General features: G+C 49.6%; 6 protein-coding genes across 6 annotated transcripts; 4 read left to right on the forward strand and 2 right to left on the reverse strand.

The window, feature by feature from the left end:
• Window positions 1-277: 277 nt before the first annotated feature.
• On the reverse strand, window positions 278-2,209 carry FTJAE_9755 (sucrose transporter SUT1D; the record flags this gene model as incomplete). The annotated part of the gene is made up of 1 exon (XM_037356708.1): window positions 278-2,209. One exon carries the CDS (start codon window positions 2,207-2,209, stop codon window positions 278-280), a length of 1,932 nt encoding a protein of 643 aa, XP_037203226.1.
• A 4,153-nt stretch (window positions 2,210-6,362) lies between these two features.
• Window positions 6,363-6,842, forward strand: FTJAE_9756 (uncharacterized protein; the record flags this gene model as incomplete). Its single annotated transcript, XM_037356709.1, has 1 exon — window positions 6,363-6,842. The coding sequence occupies one exon, from the start codon at window positions 6,363-6,365 to the stop codon at window positions 6,840-6,842; it is 480 nt and encodes a 159-aa protein (XP_037203227.1).
• Window positions 6,843-8,674: 1,832 nt separating this feature from the next.
• Window positions 8,675-9,693, forward strand: FTJAE_9757 (uncharacterized protein; the record flags this gene model as incomplete). Its single annotated transcript, XM_037356710.1, has 2 exons — window positions 8,675-8,954; window positions 9,020-9,693. 2 exons carry the CDS (start codon window positions 8,675-8,677, stop codon window positions 9,691-9,693), a joined length of 954 nt encoding a protein of 317 aa, XP_037203228.1.
• Window positions 9,694-10,581: 888 nt separating this feature from the next.
• On the forward strand, window positions 10,582-11,258 carry FTJAE_9758 (40S ribosomal S18 protein; the record flags this gene model as incomplete). Its single annotated transcript, XM_037356711.1, has 3 exons — window positions 10,582-10,707; window positions 10,771-10,901; window positions 10,958-11,258. The coding sequence occupies 3 exons, from the start codon at window positions 10,582-10,584 to the stop codon at window positions 11,256-11,258; spliced, it is 558 nt and encodes a 185-aa protein (XP_037203229.1).
• Window positions 11,259-11,593: 335 nt separating this feature from the next.
• Window positions 11,594-12,520, reverse strand: FTJAE_9759 (SDO1-like protein; the record flags this gene model as incomplete). Its single annotated transcript, XM_037356712.1, has 1 exon — window positions 11,594-12,520. One exon carries the CDS (start codon window positions 12,518-12,520, stop codon window positions 11,594-11,596), a length of 927 nt encoding a protein of 308 aa, XP_037203230.1.
• Window positions 12,521-15,152: 2,632 nt separating this feature from the next.
• On the forward strand, window positions 15,153-16,830 carry FTJAE_9760 (PRC1-carboxypeptidase y serine-type protease; the record flags this gene model as incomplete). The annotated part of the gene is made up of 2 exons (XM_037356714.1): window positions 15,153-15,627; window positions 15,680-16,830. 2 exons carry the CDS (start codon window positions 15,153-15,155, stop codon window positions 16,828-16,830), a joined length of 1,626 nt encoding a protein of 541 aa, XP_037203231.1.
• Window positions 16,831-19,320: the final 2,490 nt, after the last annotated feature.

Below are 19,320 nucleotides of genomic sequence, written 5' to 3' on the forward strand. Positions count from 1 at the left end.
GATGTCTTGATCTAAGCTTAAACATGAAACTGTGGTTCTAACATCCAACCTATGGCCCAGCATACCTAGGGCTTCTAGCATTAGGTACTTATCAAATTAACTAAAAGAAAATCGGTATTCCATCCCTCCATATGCTCCTGGGCTTAGTAAATAGAGCCAAATGCCAATCCAGATGCCTTACCCTACGCCTTCCCATGCTTCATTCAAGGGAGTGTACCTCTCTCTCTCTCTCTCTGTCTGCCTGTCTGTCTGTCTGTGGGTGTGTGGATCGATGCTCTTAGTGCATTTCGGCACCTCCGAAACTCTTGTGTCGTGTCAGTGTGGCCCTGGCCTGGGTTGCTCTAGGAAGCTGGTCTTTGGTAGACTTGCGCCTGCTGAGAGGTCGGCGTTCCGGGACCTCTTCTGTCCCACTCCGACCCTGTTCGGCTTCGATCATAACATCAGCTGGCATGGAAGCATCATCCTTGATCTTGGCAACGAAGAATGATGCGATCAGGACACAAGCTCCACCAAGAGCGAACACAATAGAAATACTGTGGTCTCCCGGTGTGCCTCTGGGCTTCTGCCAGAGCTTGAAGATGATACTGGAACCAACAGTAGCAATGATTTGAGGTGCCGCAATCGCCATGTTGTGGATGCCGAGGATCACTCCAGCCTGATCGATTTCTTCCTCCTCGTCATCTGCGGTACCGTCATTGTTTGCTCTGGCGGCCGCCAATCGTATCTTTTGAGCTCGTATCAGGGCATCTCTCCGGCTGATCTCGGCACTGATGATGGCCCATGGAGCCCACAGTGTCATCGCCCAGGTGATACCAACAAGGCCAACAAGCACGGTGGCCGCCTTTACGGTCCGGACGAAAAGCGTGGCGAACATGCACCCAGCAAAAAGAAGGAGGGACAGAAACCAAGCACGCTTGAGGGTCAGGCCCGGAATGGCCAGCTTGTCTAACCAAGAGGGCTTCTCATCTTCGTCCGAGTCATAGTAACCTGCAGGGCTCTCTCCCGGAATACCGGTGACTGGCTGGCTATCGTACGTTGGCGCAATGAAAAACGGAAGGAATACATTTGTGAGCAAGCTCACGATCGAGTTGATGAGAAGTGCAAAGGTACCAATGCGGGTCGCTTGCTCATACAGTTTGTTGAGCTGTTCCGGAGACATGTGGGGATTCGCTTGGAGGTATGGCTCGACGTAGATCTCTCCGATATATGAGGACGTATAGAACAACAGAGGGAAGAAGCCGACCCAGGCGCAGAACTGGACCTCGCATACCCTCTTGATCTGAGGCGGAAGGCGTTTGATCGACTTGAAAATAGTGAAGAAGAAGGAGAAAACGCCTTGTTGTTCTTTTTTGGCGGTGCCGTCAAGCCGGGGATCCCTCTCCTTGATGAAGGCGGCGCTCACAAACACGGTCAAGGCAAGGGCAAAACATGCGATGGCACAGAGGATCTGGAATTGCGTCCTCCCAAGGAAGCCAAGGTGACGGGTCAAGTCAACATATCCAGCAATGTATCCAACGATGTTACCAAATCCGGTGATCCGACTGGCCATGGCATTGGCAGATTCTTGCTGGTGAGCTGGCGCACAGTCGACGATGAAAGCACGAATGGACGCCTGGACAGTGTTGATGGCGAAATCGAGCACGTAAACACCAATGACTGCGACCACGATAGTTGTTGTTTTCACATCTTTAGACTCTGGGTCAAAACCCATGAGTCCAGCAGCACCACCGACAATCTCTTTGGCCCATGCAAGAAACAAGAGGGAGAGGATGGTGGCAACAGATCCCCCGATCATGAACGGTTTTCTCTTACCCATGGGCAGGCGGCAATTGTCGCTGAGCATACCCACATATGGCTGAACAAGGGTGCCGGTCAAGGGTCCAGCAATCCAGACGAGAGCCATGAGAGACTTGCTCAAGCCAAGGGATAGAAGATATGGTGATCCGTTTGAAAGCTCGACAGACCATGCGATCTGGAGACCACCAATGCTGATGGTCAATATGAGCAAATACCATATGCTCTTTGTGACCTGTGAATCGTCCGCTCCCCCATGGACATTGTTGGCGTCATTGTTTAGTAGAGGTGATTGTTCGTCGTAGCCTTGTGTGTTGGCGCCTCGAGCGATAGACTGGCTGCCGCCGGTTCTTCGTGGATTAGAGGATGAGGGAGAGGCTGGTAGCCCACCACTCCCAGTGTCTTCCGCGCCCATCACAGCGGTGTTCGACAATAAGTTATTGGAACAAGCTTGGCGATCTGGAATCTGGAGGAGACACTCGATGCTTTAAAGCTGTTGCTATCTAGCTGCCGTAGGTAAGAGTCCGGATGCGGGGAGGGTGTGAGGTGCGAGCTCAGGCAATTACAGCACGGCAGTTGTGTTGCTAAGAACAGACGAAGACGGTGACAGGGGCTGTATCCGTTCGCGACCTGTTTTATCTGCGAATGGTTATCACAAGCAAGCAAGCAAGATAAAGGCGCTGAGGAGCCGATCTCGTGCAGACACGAGACAATGTGACGAAAAGCAAGTAAAGAAAACGGTGGACTTCAGAAGATAGTCGAAGTACCTTACTTTGGAGAGCTGGCTGGATCAATAAATGTCCGTTGGATATGAAACTAAGTATCTTCTATCATGTGGTCAAATCAAAAACTCACGCGACCGAAGCTGCGCCTGTCGTAGGCAGGCCTCAGAGTCAGGAGTCGGGCGTGGCAGGTAAAGAGAGGTCGGGTACCGTGCTGTCAGAGTGAGGAAGAGGTGCGTCACTGGGCCCGCCTCCAATAGATCGTGACGTTAATCATCAATTTACTGATCGAGGCCCCCGTTCCTGATTCGAATCGCTGTCTGGGGCTTGTAGCGCGCTATGTCATTGGTCACGGCACATGTTCAGGTGGTACTGACCACTGATGTTCCCTGTAGCTGCCCCATCCGCTGTGCTTCTTCTGTGGAACTTACCCTGTATGGAGATTTCACTGCATCAAAAATGGCGGATAATATCAAAGACATGCAGCAATTTGAGTACGTTGAGGACCTTTTTGTCCGTGTCTCGAACTAACATCTACTGCACGTGGTGATGTGACGCTCAGAGTCGAAGCGGTCAGTAGGAATATTTCTGTTGAACTGAGCCTAGTAAGTCAAATGCGTGTAACCCAGCAGCTTTCAACTGCGCTCAGGATAATGTATGACGATGACCGATCAGAAAAAATGCTCCTAAATCACGATGGTATGCTCTACTAGCTCCTGACATAAGTGGTCCTCTTACCAAGAGCCTCAACAGACGTTATCGAGAAGCTTTATGCCAATGCTCCGTATCTTATCATACATACCTATATACTATCTTATCAAATCTATAGAGATCTGGTCGTAATCGATAGTAAATCATAGATGCCTCAGGCCATTGTTTACGAGCAACAGGAATGCCTGCAGCTTGGCAGAAACAAACCCTGAAAATGCCCCATGTCACCGAGAACAGCGACAACCACCATGATGCAACCAGATATTTCCAGATGTACCGCTCACGATATCTTCCCCCATGTATGTATGTACGTATGTTAAGACAAGAACAACAAGCAGGAATCACCTCGCCACAGGGAACGGAGTTACGCCGAACAAATTCGAAGCGAGAAGTGGACCAGAGGGGATAAGACTTGGCGAGACTCAAAGATGGTCCACCAAGACAATCATCAGCGAATAGCACAGGCTCAACCTGGACCTGAACGGTTGTCGACGGGTTCAATTGACAAGGTTGATGTTCTCCCCACATGCCAACGCCAGGCGCTGTTATCTCTTCAACTTATCATCGCCAACTCCGGTGGCCAAGAGGTGAACTTACGAGAAGGAAAAAGATGGGGAAAAGAAACCACACAAAAAATTGCTCAGACGCAAGTCAAGTACAGTATAGCCGGTTCAAGAAAAACCTCTCCGCCAACCATCAGGAAAATTGCCATGTTCGATAAGCTCAAACTTCAAGCAATTATCCGCGCTGCTACTGGTAACGGGACGCCAAGTCCGGCGCCGAGAGCGAGTGGCGAATGAGACATGTTGTGGGCTGCTACGGGAGCTAACGGGAACGGCGATAGTTGAGTGCCTTGATGTTAGAGGTCAAGACCGTGACAAACACCGGTCCGGTCTCTGCCGAATTCCGTCCTGCCCTGCCCGTAATGGTTGCAGAAACGGAAGAAGCAAGTGAGTGGGAAAACGCTGAGTTTTTCTACCTGCCAGCCAGGGACCCTTCATTCATTGACTTGCCGGTGTATTAGCAGTCCACCATGCAAAGTTGACAGTTGCAAACTCTGCTGACGGCTCCAACGGGCTCCAATGTCGCGCGACTGGCTACCAAAGATAGATGGGGATTTAACTGACATCGTTCACAAGTATTAACCGAGCAAGGGCCGATTCCCCAGTACGTACAGAGGTTCGGCCGCAAAGTCCTTGCCCAAAAGAACTGTGGCTAGAGGACCCACTTATCTTAAGATACATCAAATACATTAAGCAAGAAACCAGCTGCTGATCGTAATCTAATTCTAGGGGGTCAAGCCAGTAATTCATTTTAAACTCGCCACTATAGGCCCTATAGCTATAGGGCTACTACAGAGGGTCCCTTCTATAACAATCTAGAGACCTTGTACCTTATAGTACCAGACAAGGGTCCTTGGTTGTGGCGTAAGTTCTTTTGAGCAAAGACTTTTCGGCCCATCCTCCGTAATTCGCATCAGGTGGTTCGAGCGTGAAGAAGGATATCCGTGCAAGGATAATGTGCATCAACGTGCTCAGTCTTGGCAGAGTGTGGCATTCATCAGAGACTTCATCAGACTGCAGATTGCTTGGTGCCTGGAAGTGGAAGCAAGCCGTTGAATTGGATGTCACTACCACTGTACGTGTTCTACGGAGGTAGAGCCGTGGCCTTGATCTCAGAAACCTGAGCCCAACACTTTAGCAGCTCTGACGGAGTTCAACGGACTCAGCTCGGCGTTACCTTCACACAACGACGCTACCTAACGACTTGCCACGCAGAGTCTAGCTTGTCGGTCTGTTCACGACCCCGTCTGAACCCCAAGAACCCCCAACAATGCTAATGGGCGAGTGGGCATAAAGTGGATGGCATCGTGCGGGGGGGCCTCCACGGCTCGACTTTGTCGCCGACCCCGTGTTTTTAGATTCAAGTTGGAGTCTAAATGGGGTGCTGGTGGTGTCGAAAACGGCCAATGTTACACCATGCATGAGGCCCGTTGCTGTGCTGCGTCAATCGATATCCAGATGAAAAGTTTGTTTTTAGAGGCACCGACGGCATGAGACAGGTATTATTAACGGCTGATACACGAGGCGCCTCATCATTTACCTAACTCCTAAACGCCATGTTTCCGCTGACTTCCATATCGACTACCGGACACATTTGGCTAGGTATGCTGGTGAAATGGAAGAAACAAGGCTCGCTATTGGATCCATCTTCTGTCAGCCAAGCTTGGGCCAGTCGACATGCACAAAACTCTGGTGCCTGCAATCGTAATCTCACTTGAGCACCCTTGTCACTGTCAGAGCGATCATAGAAATGATCACCGGCTAAAAGCCAAGAGGCAGGAACCAACCTTTCGCCCTCCTGCGGCCTGCCCCTTTGAGGCTGATAGTTTACCTACCAACAGTGGCGTAGGTGGTGTAGCCTCAACATCCAATGTGTCTGCAACTCCAGGATCTGCAATGTTGCTAAAAACTGTTACTTCCGATCCATCCACCACGACATGGTCAAGCGCGAGAGGGTCGCGAGGCAGCGAATGTAGTCTTTTCAACTCCCCGGCCCGACATTACAGGGTTTCTCCATACAGTTGTTCTGGCCAACACTGACCTCATTGAGGGTCTAACCCCGTATAAGCCGCCGACTCCTCCGCTATTCTCCGCTCCCGACACCCTCTTCAGCTAATCACAGTGCGGCGTCTTCATTTCCAGGGGCTACCAGACCCAGAGGCAATCCAAAGGACGCCCCAATGTACCACTTGTACCCGGAACCAGGGACCCCAAGGCGGTTCCACCTCCACAACCAAGCCCAGGTTTTCCAAGGCGCCGCCGGACAGTAGGACGCATTGGATGGATACAGGCCGAAACGACCGGAGTCTTTGAGGGGTTTTTCTATCTCCAGTCTCCAGGGATTCCCTTTTAAATGTCCTGGCTGCTGCACTTGTCTCGTTCTATCCATTTATGATAAACGATCACCTATACTATCTCTAACACTCCCAAAGTTGAGGATCCTGTCAATCCCAAGCTCATTGCCTCGATCATCACAACTCAACAACATACACTTATCATCGAGCTTACGTCTTTCTCTGTCAACACGAGAAACCCTGTTTTACAGCCAACCACACACAATACACTATCCACAATGGCCATCCGAGAGCACTTCCGCCGCGCTGTGCGCTCCGACGCTTCAAGCACAAATATCGTCGACGCCAACACTCCAGGAAAGATCACAGCTACCATGACCAAGTCCAGCCAGAACAGTGACAAGTCCGACTCATCATCAAAATCATCACTCGTCAACAAGCTGTCCCGTACCTGGACGTGGGGGTCTAAGGACAAGGATGCCACCAAGGAGCGCAAGACCAAGAACAAGAAGGGAAAGAAGATCACCCACCCTAGCGAGAAGCCAATGACCGCACAGAATCTCCTGCACCAGGAGATGCTCTCTCACTTCGACTTTACCTTTGGCGCCTCTTGTCCCGAACAAATCGAGGAGGACAATTTCATTGGCATCAGCCCTTGCTGCACCAGAGCCCCCAGTGTTGTTGACTTCTCACTGGAAGGCGACAGCGAAAGCGATGATCAGACATCTTCCTCGTCTTCCTCCGTCAAATCATCGTAGTCCGTGTCCTGAAATGGCAAGGTCAATGATAATGGATGGGCGGGCATGCGGGCTCGCCGATTGTCGATAGCGGCGAATCTTGGAAGAGTTCTAGAACACCAGTTTCAACGCCTGTCACCGAAAGCCCGCAAAGTTACTGAGGCACACCAAATCAGGTACCTCCCTTGGAAGATCCTCCTGGAGCGTTGCATTTCATCCATCCGCCATCGTGGCACGACTTTGGAAGTCGTCTCTGTTCACGATCATATCACCGATTGGGGTGATGCAACCATCTCAAAGATCAGCCCCTGTTCCCACCCAAACAGGAATAACAGCTGACGATCTGAGCAACACCACCTCAGAACTTACCAGTACTTTTAATCATTGCATTAGAGCACAACAACAAAAGACACCAAAACAAAAGCAGTGCGCATTGGCTGTCTTTCTCATCGTCTTCTCCTGACGACGGTGTCTCGGGCACCGAAGGAAAACCGCATGAAATGATTTGAAACGCCACGACATGTGTGGTTTGGAATATAGCATATTGAATTTAGCGACTGTCTTAGGAGTTTTGCATATCATTTTGGTCATGCACTGGGGCAAATAGACCAAAAGGCGTTGAATTGAATAGACCAATAAAAGTCTACTTGTTTTTACAATCAAATATCTTCTCCTTGTGTGATTTGAGTTAATTTTCAACGGCAGCTTTTAACAGGGCCAGTTTAGCACTGACTTGCAGTCATGGCCAGCTAGAAATCCTTGAGTTGGCACAACAATCAGGCCCATTAGAGGTAAGGTACCTTAGTCAATGTATAACGACTAATACAACATCGATTGTGGTATTTTTGTGTTGAATGGTCTTAGGAAGAGTGTTTATGTCACAATTGCGCTGCTTTCAATACGGCCTATGCGTTATCCGTGGTCAAATAGGCTTTATTCCAGCCCGAACAAAGAGCAGCTCCTGTTATTGTAACACAGGATGTTTCTGTCAGTTCACTGACATCGAGAACCCATATGTCGACAGCCAGGCACCAGAACAACCATATAACAAAGAATGGAACTCGTTTACACGTTAAGTAAACATATGCCAAGCACTCATCTAGATACAAAAGAGCTGATGCATAGGTAACTTGATAGCGGAAATTCGACGTAACACAGAGTAAACCATAGATATATATACATACTGTCGGTGCACCAATATACTGCAACTCCAGCTTCATATCATGGTCGTTATCATCATTAATGTATCTGCGCTTACCCGCCAATGTAAGTGCCGCTTGTTTGCGCTGCGTTATTGGCATCTCACCAAGCTCGAACGGCTAGGTACTAAGGTAATTTACTAGACACGTCTGCTTTCGTGTCTGATATGGTCTCTGTCATTTGAGGTTCCACCAAAGTTGGAACCTGCCATTGACTCGGGTCAGTAGACAACTTTCCTGCCCGTTCCATGTCAAGGCAGCACCTCAAAGGCAGTACCTTAGGTTAATGTGAGGTAAGTACCTACTATGCTATGGTACGTACGCGCGCGGGGGAAGGGAAGGCACATTTTGACACTGCGCGCAGGCTCCTGCTGCAAAGACCACAATGTACCTCCACTGTGATTGACCCCATCCATACCTAGATTTCCGTCCCAACATTGAATCACCCACCTAGCTTAGTACCTTAGGCATTGCCCGAGTTACTGAATCAATAGGGCGCCCTGGTAGGCGAGTTCCTTCACTCGGAAAGATTCTCTTCGCTTGCTGCATGATCTTCTCAACGCCATCATCTTTCCCTGACGTTCTGTCTCACACCAAAATCGAAAACAACCGTCGTCGATTTCAGGTATATCGCGTTTCTTTACTGTCGTCGCCATGTCGAGCAAGTCTTGGTATACCCTCAAGTCCAAGGCCGTACACACGCGGTATGGCTTGACCAAGAACATTCAAGTCCTCCTTCAGGGTTTGGAAAGCTTTCACGCCGGTGTTATCGACGCCAGAGAGCTGGGAAGCATGGTCCGGCTGAGTCCTCGCCGCAGAGAATCAGTTGCTGCAACAATCGCCAAGTGCGCGCGCATGATCAATAAGGACCCCCAAGAGTCCAAGACCTGTGTTGACATCATTGAGATGTGCACCGAGATCCTCGAAATTGCTGGTAAGCAATCCCCTAGCATCTGGCCGACCGTTCCCGAGAAAGCAGCGAGTGACTCCCTGACCTAGACCGACCGCCACCCATCGAGGGTTTCCCTTTCATGAGGCTACCTGCAGAGATCCGAGAGTATATTGTCGACTTGATGGTCGATACCGTCTTCAAATCGAAGGGTATCAAACCCAGTTCACGAAAAGTGAGCTGCAACTGTCCACAGCTGGAACGTGAATTCGGGTCTTTCCACACTCCTCAGATGAAGGCTTTGCCATCCATCTTGGGTCCAGCACTCAACCACGAATTCTTTCGCATCTTCTTTCGGAAGAAGGCTGTCCGTTTCCGCTGCTGCTGCGAACTTCTCTATCATCTCGACAGTAATCCCCTGCTTGTGCAGAATGTCCGTGACATCAAGGTTCACTGGTGCGGACCCAAGTCGGCAAAAACTTTCAAAAAGCTTGCAGAATGTGACAAGCTCGAGGGTTTGACCATCAGCATCTCGAAATCCACGCTTGCCAACCTCAGTCCACGAGCCGATCTGATGAAGCAATTCTTCCCGCTATCCTATCGCCATGTCAGAATCACCGACATTCTGGGATTGGACGAGATTTTGGCCATTCGGGGCCTCAAGGAGGTGTCAGTCACCCACCTTCAAACAAGGAGCACCAACCTCACCGCTGAGACTGATAGAGCGAATCTCTCAGAAATGCTTGCTCATCAACTCAAGAGAGAAAAGGTTTGGTTTTCCTGACCGAGAGAACCCGTTTAATGCTGATGCCAGTAGGGTTACGACCCGCTTGACGATTTCTAGGTGGTCAGAAAGGAGTCATGGAAGCTGAGAATTTGCGAGAACGATGACACCCAACTACATTGTGCAGAACAGGAAACAACATGGCCCGAGTTTGGAGCAAGGCGTAAGGAATAGACATACTAGTAAATGCTTGTCCTCGTGGACAGATTGATTTGACAGGCTAAGCATAGAAGGATGCGTGCTGGTACACAAATGAACGGGAATAGATAGATAGATTAATTAAGTACTAATCTAGGGAATGTAACAACAGTCAAATTACGGAAGACTCCATTTGGTGAAAACACTAAAGACTCCGTACTCAAAAAACGTTGCGATATTGGTCTTGTCTTGTACCAGCACCGAGGTGAGGTATCCGGCTCAAGATCAGCCTGGCGAGCTGAGCTGACCGAGCGATGGAAAAAGACGGGCAAAGTACTCACTCTGTACGGTTCTTGGGCTGCACAAGTTGACAGCATGTGATGAGCAAAGTCCTACCTGGTCTGATGATTGAAGCCATTCGTATTGGAGCCATACGCGGACTCGAGGCGCTTCACAAAGTACACTCATTCGTAGTGGTTCTGACGGGAGCGCTGAACCTGAATTAAAGAAAGTCGTAGTTATTGTATTATCTGGCAGTACAAAAACTTTTAGTTCAAAATTGGATGAGTCAGGGGAGACCGAGACCCAAGCTCCGAGTCAGATAGTTCACGTGACCCGCTAGATAGTCGGATTTGCCCTAGTACCCACCCACAGCCTTTTTTCATAAGCGAGGGCAACTCAGTCTTCTATCTTCACCCGATCATCGAATTCAACGAGCATACGGCAACTGTTCGGTAGAAGTTGCCCATCATGTCGCTCGTCTCGGGAGAGAAGTCGAACTTCCAGTTCGTAAGTCATCCTCTCCAGCATCGCTTCATCGATATCGAATTCGACACCGTTGCGCTCGAATGCGCTCGTGCCATCCTGTTGGGCGTTGTGTGCATCGAAATCGATGATGAGACATGAAACCCGAAAGAAGCAGATATTAACGATTGACAGATTCTCCGTCTTCTCAACACCAATGTTGACGGAAAGCAAAAGGTTATGTACGCCTTGACCAAGATCAAGGGTGTCGGTCGCCGATACTCCAACTTGGTTTGCAAGAAGGCCGATGTGGATCTGAACAAGCGGTACGCGAGCCTTGATACCTACGAGATGCACAAAATATACTGACAATAATTCATAGCGCTGGTGAGCTCACCTCTGAAGAGCTCGAGCGAATCGTCACCATCCTCCAGAACCCCACCCAGTACAAGATCCCCACGTGGTTCATCAACCGACAGCGTGATATCGTCGATGGCAAGGACTCCCACATTCTTGCCAACGGTGTCGACTCGAAGCTCCGTGAGGATCTTGAGCGCCTCAAGAAGATCCGCGCCCACCGTGGTCTCCGACACTACTGGGGTCTCCGTGTCCGCGGTCAGCACACCAAGACCACTGGTCGCCGTGGCAGGACCGTCGGTGTCTCCAAGAAGAAGGGTGGTTAAACTTTTTATGGGTGTTGGTTATGGGTGGACAGGCGTGACGGCTGGTTTCTCCATCTTTCTGAGCATTTTGAGAGGTTTGCTTTCTGGCACATGCAGCCAAAGCAAGGGCTGTACTCTAGATCAGAGTCACGAATCAAAAGTATTAAGTAAAGATGTTCTATGAGGGAGCAGGAAGCGTCCATGCTACAAACACGTGAAGTTTATGGTTCTACGAAGTCAACAACAGGGTAAGCTGAGGGCAATGTGGGCTATTCCTACGGAAGGGAAAAGATACTGTATGATTCTAGGCAAGGGTATCATGGTTTTTCTTTTGACTGGTTAAATGTGCTTGTTGCTCAATCCTCGTGCGTGACAGCCATATCCAAAACCTCGACTCTTCCCTGCCCCTTGGTCTCATTGCCAATAAAGTCGGATAGGGGCTTAAAGGCTCCAGGTTCTACAAAGCCTACCACTTCCCATTCCGAACCAACGACATCTTGACTCTCGACTTGCTCAACGTAACTGAGGATCTTATCCTTGACTGTCCCCACAGCCTTTTGCTCGCCGTCTTCTTCCTTGTTGCCTCCCTTGGCTCCTTTCACGGCTTGCTTGAGGACGTTGGTGGTACAGGCGATACGAAGTCTCATGCGTGCCCTCGCCACTGGAATGGGCTGATGAGCGATGAGGGCTTTCATAGCTTCAAGGGCCTGGCTCTTTGCGCTCTTGGTCGTGCTTACCCCGGTCCAGTTGTGCTGGGCCCTGGGCTTAGCTTCGCCCGCTTCTCCAGTCGCAGGTGTTCCGGCAGCACTTCCGGCAGCGCTCTTGTCTGGTGTCGCGGTGTGAGCCTGTGAGCTGAGCATGTCGAGAGCCTTCTCGATCATGCCAGAAGTGTAGACGCGCTTGGTTCTCGGATCGACCAGTTTGCTAGCAACTATGCTGACAACTTCGTTGTGCACCCGCTCTGTCTGCGCCGCGCGCTCTTTCTCGCCGACTTGCATCTCGCCCTTTTTTAAAATCTCGAGGATGATGTCGTCGGTAGACTTGCCCTTGCCAAAGGCCTTGTCGAGATCCTCACGAGGCGCTGTTTGCCCCTTGGACACGTTGAGGAAGACATTTGGGATCTGGAGGACATTATCGAGATCTGTCTCAATCCCGGATCGCCACTCGAGGACCTTGTTCTTGTAGCAGGCGAGCTCAAAGCGCTTCTTTCCCTTCTTGAGGCGTACGAGGGAGACGTTTGTGAGCTTGATTTGGTTGGATGGTTGTTGGATCTGGCGAGACATGATCGGCGGTTTGTTTTATGAGATGGAATAAATTAGAGAAGGGAAACAGGAGACGCTGCGTTGAGTGAGTTGCTGAGACTTGGGTGGAAACGAGGTCGGGTAGTTAAGGCAATAAAGATAGTTGGTAGTAGGTAGGCACTTTCACCTTGTCTACCAGAACTTTTTTCTGGACCCCGCCGTCAGTCAGGTTTGGATTTCCTAACCAAAGCGTAATGCCCCGCACCAATAAAGAAGATGGTGAGTGGTATGGAGGGCCTTCGTCATACCTTTTGAGTCATAACGATACCTAGGTACTTCTGTACCGAACCTCTGTAACCATTTGTTTTATAAATTTAACCACTTATCATGACCCATCCCCCCCTTTCTAAGTAATAAGGCATATACTGAGCTTCGATGCCATGCTTGATTGGTTTCCTGTTCTTGTACGTAAGAAGTAGTTGTTGGAATAATGCGGATGGGCTAAACTGGCTGATAACCAGAATCAACATGACTTCCATCCTGTGAGACTCGCAATATTTACTACGGACATGGCATATCCCCGAGTGCCCTCATCTGACATTTCTACATAGTCATTCTATAATTAATAACCGTGCTGTATCTTAGCCACTGGCTACATTCATGTCGCCAAGCTTGAGAATAACATACGCCTCGCCTCGTATGATATGACATGTCTTGGCCATCGGTCTGACTCTCCATTTGGGGGACAAGGTCTAATAGTAACTGCTTATGTTACTATTTGGAGACTGGGTCGTGTGGTAAGCTATTAGCATCCTGCTTGGCTACGGTTTCTGTATATGGTGAATGCTTTTGAGTCAATATGCTGACTACCTGGATCCTAAAACAGTATCTGAACAGATACAACTCATTTGTGCGTGTTCCTGGAGACGAACTCCAATATACAATACAGGTTCGTCTGCTGAACGACTTGCGAAATATCGATCGTTTTGACTAGGCCGCCGCTCTAAAGTTAATACTTACTCAGTAAAGACCATGTGGTTTAGAAACCAAGCTTGTGGGAACCTATGGATGGGGGCGTGTGTGTGTGCTTTTCTCTGATAAAGAACGATGTGTGAATGATCTCTACTGAACAGGATGCTCCTCCAGGGAAGTTAAGTAACACCCAGCCAAGTAATGTTTACCTTATGCATTGGCTTAAGTCTGAGGATGCGGGAGCTCATGTAAGGGCTATACCTGAGCACATACTTCAGATGCATACGCTCAAGCTCAAGCTTGTTTTGGCCCAAACAAAAGCTGGGAAAACTAGGAAAAAGGAGAAACCATCTAGGTAAGATATATAGACACCGATAAAGCCGTGGTCTTTCTGCTGTGTAACAGGAGAAATATGCCTCTTCCATACAATTGCAACATAATATAGGGAGGAATTTAAACTACAGGCCAAAGCTTAACAAGGATTATTAATAGAATGCTAGAGCATGCAAAGGGTAATGAGACTAGGAACCTAATCCTTGGCTCATGATAACCCGTCTCATCAGGTATCATTTACAACTTGCCGCCTCACTCATGTTTCATGCCTTGCGTTGCTGGATCCATGTTGGTAGGTCGATTGCGGTCGCCTCAGGTAATAGGTTGTGGTAGAAGGGACGGTTATTACTATCAAAGCAACCTAGGTAAGTGTAACTATGACTAAAATGAAAGCTAGTCCCCTGGGTATAAAAAAACACGAGAATCGGGTTGGTGGCAGATCGGCGGATTTTGGTGTAGGCGATTCTCATGTTTTTTTTTATACCCCCTAGCTAGTCTCCTTTGTGTTCTACAATCATTTGAGCAAGCTGCCTGATGAGAATGGATGCTCTCCGATTCTGGCAAACTTACAGCCATAAATGAGACACACTTGAGCCGAACCGTAATCAACCTCTGACCATGTTTTAGTGCGTGCATTATCAGTTCAGACGTGAACGGTAACTCAGCAAACGGGCCCTGTATCGTCTACGTCACTGAACCGGCACCGGCTTTACACCCTGGCCACACCTAAATGATTCCTGGACTCATGGAGTGAGTTGAGGGCGGAGATACGGCTCAAGTCAGAGAACATTGGCCACTTGGTAGTCCTCTGCATCGACAAGAGCATTTATTTATTTATTCATCATCACGAGGCAGCCTTCAGACGGAGAGCTAAATGCCGAGCCGAGCACCTCTTATCAACGACTCATCAAGGTGAGATAAGCGTCGTCGAGTCACGTTATCGAGCATAAAGTGGATATTTGAGTTGTTGGCACAAGCTGCCTTCCTAGCCTAGCCTGGCCCTTTGGTACCTTGCGTGTAGGTGACACGCAATGCTGCACTAACAGTTACATGAGTAGCTACAGTGGCTATCTGATAGTAGAGCCCCCCGGCAACTGCCTGAATCGCCCCTGCCGCTAGGAAGCTAGCCGCTACGCGGGGCGTGTTGAGTGGTCAGCTGCGTTGCCGGGCGTCCCATCTGATGGAGGTCTCAGACGGTCTGGGGAGCTTCCCCAGCCATATTACGTCGCTTGCCTGGCTTGCGCGTTTACTTCTCTCTCTTCCATCAACAACATCACTTTTCTTGTCCAACAACTGCTCCGTATTCTGTAGTCTCGCCATCGCCATCTTCAACCAAAGCAGTCACTGAAGCCTGTTCGAACAGCAGACAATGCGTTTGTCAACCTCCGCGCTCGTGCTGGGCGCTGCCTCTTCGGCCATCGGCCTGCAAGAGCAGCAGGTTCTCGGCGGCGACTCCAAGCCTCTCGTCGATATCGACGTCAACGCCTGGACCAAGCCACTCGAGAAGTTCTTTGGCGAGATCTCATCTGAGGCCAAGGCTGTCTGGGACGAAGTCACTCTTCTTGCCCCCGACGCTGTCGAGGCTTTCAAGAAGCAGGTCCTGACCCAGCCTAAGAAGGCCCACCGTCGACCCGATGCCCACTGGGATCACATCGTCAAGGGTGCTGATGTCCAGTCCCTTTGGGTCGAGAAGAATGGCGAGAAGCATCGCGAGGTTGGCGGAAAGCTCGACAACTTCAACCTCCGCGCCAAGAAGGTCGACCCTTCAAAGCTCGGTGTTGACAAGGTCAAGCAGTACAGTGGTTATCTTGACAATGAAGAGGAGGACAAGCATCTCTTCTACTGTAAGTTGTCGTCCCGACTCGCGCCAAATTTATCTGAACTAACACCTCGGAGGGTTCTTCGAGTCCCGTAACGACCCCAAGAACGACCCTGTCGTCCTCTGGCTTAACGGTGGCCCTGGCTGCTCTTCATTGACTGGTCTCTTCCTTGAGCTTGGACCTGCTTCCATCAACAAGAAGATCGAGCTCGTCAACAACCCCGAGTCCTGGAACAACAACGCTTCCGTTATCTTCCTCGATCAGCCCGTCAATGTAGGCTACTCCTACAGCGGTGGTTCCGTCAGCAACACTGTTGCTGCCGGCAAGGACATCTATGCTCTCCTCACCCTGTTCTTCCACCAGTTCCCCGAGTATGCCAAGCAAGACTTCCACATTGCTGGTGAGTCCTATGCAGGCCACTACATCCCTGTTTTTGCCAACGAGATTCTCTCTCACGATGACCGCAACATCAACCTCAAGAGCGTCCTCATTGGCAATGGCCTTACTGATGGCTACACCCAGTACGCCTACTACCGCCCCATGGCCTGCGGTGAGGGTGGCTATCCTTCTGTCCTTAGTGACAGCGAGTGTCAGTCCATGGATAACGCCCTGCCCCGCTGCCAGTCTCTGATCAAGGGCTGCTACGAGTCCGGCAGTGCCTGGTCTTGTGTCCCCGCCAGCATCTACTGCAACAACGCCATGATGGGCCCCTACCAGCGCACCGGCCAGAACGTCTACGACATTCGAGGCAAGTGTGAGGACAGCTCCAACCTCTGCTATCCTGGCCTAGGTTACATTGCCGACTACCTGAACCGCGAAGAGGTCAAGGAGGCTCTTGGTGTTGAGGTCAGCAGCTACGACAGCTGCAACATGGACATTAACCGAAACTTCCTCTTTGCTGGCGATTGGATGCAGCCTTACCACCAGCTCGTCCCCAACGTTCTTGACAAGATCCCTGTTCTCATCTATGCTGGCGATGCCGACTTTATCTGCAACTGGTTGGGTAACCAGGCATGGACCGACAAGCTCCAGTGGTCTGGCCAGAAGGATTTCAGCCACGCCAAGATCAAGAACCTCGAGCATGACGGCAAGGAGTACGGCAAGGTCAAGTCTAGCGGTAACTTTACCTTCATGCAGATCTATGGTGCTGGCCACATGGTGCCCATGGACCAGCCCGAGGCTTCCTCTGATTTCTTCAACCGCTGGCTAAGCGGAGAGTGGTTCTAAGCTGGATCACTCGTGTATGAGGTGCTTGAATGTACACTAAATGAGAGATTGCCAAGACTGACTTTTGAATACGCGAACAAGGACGGCATTGCATGATTATGGGAATGGTTATTAGCTTCAGACAGATACGAATTTGACATGTTTTACAATAATGAAAGATAATCTGAGGTGCATTTGTGTTGGTTGCATGATTATCAATTGTCGTAGTACCACATGTGGATGGTCAGCTGCATCCAGCATGGCCATGTGTACCTGACATGAATGCTACCGAGTGTACGGAGTACTCCGTACGGACGAGGGAAACCTGTATTATGTCACATCAGGAGACTCCCAAGTCCGACGGAGCCAGATCGATCTCCACCCCGGCCGAGTGAGTGACGGAAGATGAATCCACAATTACCGAGACAATCCGGTTTCTACTGGCAAGATGAACTTGCTTGCATGAAGAGAAAGAAAAAAGGACAGAGACAATGGAGGGAATTGACCTCGACGGAAAGAACCCTAGAAACTAATGTGCTGCTTACTTTGTATGGTGACCAACTTGAAGAATCTAACTGCCAGGTACCAGGGGCTTGTCAATGTCAACTCCGTGCCGGGCGGACGGCGGCCGGGCAGCGGGATGAAGTCAAGTTTCTACCATGTACAAAACAGAGATGGACTGAGTGCGAGAAAGAACAAGATGACTGGGGCTGATACGGAGTACCCTCTGACGAGAGACAGCAGACGTCGAACAGCGGAGGAGGCGCCGGGAAGAGGGTAGAGATGCGCGGGCCAAGAGGCGAATGGATGGCGTAGAAACAAGGAGCTTCGATGCGTATGGATATTGTAGATTTGTTGAGGATTCTGGGGTTTGGTTTTCGGACAGCCGCGGGACGATGGCGGTGGAGAGAACCTGAGAAGGCGATATTTTCCTTTCTGCAGCCCCTGTAGGTTTGGGAGGTGATAGAGAAGACAAATTTGCGTGACTGTGTATTCCTCTCGTGGTAGCATTCAAAAACAGTTGATATTTTATGACAGCAAGGAGACATATCAATCATAGCACCACCTATGAGATATGTACAAGAGGCTCAAGAGCTCAGAAACGGCACCAACAATCAATTTGTGGTCAAATTCTCACTCGGTTCTCAGCCAAAGCTACACCGTAATAGCTGAATTTCAATGGAATACATACTTTCCAAGACAGTCAGTCACACGACAGCACAAAGCAAAAAAGCCACTTACACGACAGCATTTGATAGCTTCACTCAATAGAAGGAAAGGAAAGGGGAAAAAAAAAGATTACCTAGTAGTTAGCTTGACTTAACGGGTCCCACATGGTTATTGCATTAGCGTATCCCCAACAAAAATCAGCCTCCAAGATGGACAGCAGCCGCACCCTGTTTACAGATTTAGAGCAATTCCCCACGTGCTCAAATACATGATATCAGATAGTTTTGGCGCATGATCTGTACCGAGAGGCTAACATTTGGATGTACTGATCTGTAAATCTGCTTCCGTCAAAGATTTCTCCCTGATCCATGGTACTCTAGTCCAGAACCCCCCGTCCCAATACACAATCATTGATCGGAGCAAGTGTCGACGTCGACCAGAGATCCACGGTGACCCTTTTCTCTTAGACGAGAGCATCAGAAATAGGCAGTTCAGTTGTTAGGAGGATAATGGCCGGCGGAACTTTGCAGTCGCTAATCATGAGCCCCTATTATCATTACCGTTATTATTGTTATTGCACCGTTTGAAGATGCTAGTATTTGGAAACGCATGGTAGGGGTAGGTACTAAGGTAGGTAGAAAGTTATTACAGGGCTCAGTTGCGGCACATCTGCCTCTGCTTTGGCTCCACATTGCCATATTCATCCATGATATCCGGGGCGGCTTGTGTCTGTACTGGATATCACACAAATGCTTCAACGTCAAAGCCCACAGGTCGCAATCATGATGATCAATTTCCACGACAAATACGGTCGCCACGTACATGAAAACATGTGGGATGCATCTCAAGATGAAAATGCTACACTTGATATATGGCAATGGATGTTTGTGACTCGCAATCGTGGTATAAAAGGCTTTCATGATGACAACTTGTATGGATATAAAACAACACTCAATAAGGACCTACTAAGTTAGCTCACTTAGTAATTGAGACACTTGATGCCAAAAGTGCCCTTGTACCTACGTACATACATACACCGAGCACAACAGCCCGTGATTCAAATGCACATGGATGCCAAGTGAAACCTCGCATTAATAGGTTAATACAAGCGTATGAGGCAGGCAGTCCATTTAGGTCCTCCCGCCCTGGAGGCGGCAACGGGTACCACATTTGGCAAACAGGTGCCATTTTCATGTCCCGTATTTTGGTAACAAGACCCTTTTATCATACCTGCCTTTTGCCTCTAGAACAACGGCACGGTCTCAATGGGTCCAATCCCCGGCCATTCTAAGAAGGCCGGACCCCCAATTGATTCCCCAGTACCTACCTACCTAGGTACCT

This window comes from Fusarium tjaetaba, assembly GCF_013396195.1.
Source record: "Fusarium tjaetaba strain NRRL 66243 chromosome Unknown NRRL66243_c0000223, whole genome shotgun sequence".
In the NCBI taxonomy this organism is placed as follows: domain Eukaryota; kingdom Fungi; phylum Ascomycota; class Sordariomycetes; order Hypocreales; family Nectriaceae; genus Fusarium; species Fusarium tjaetaba.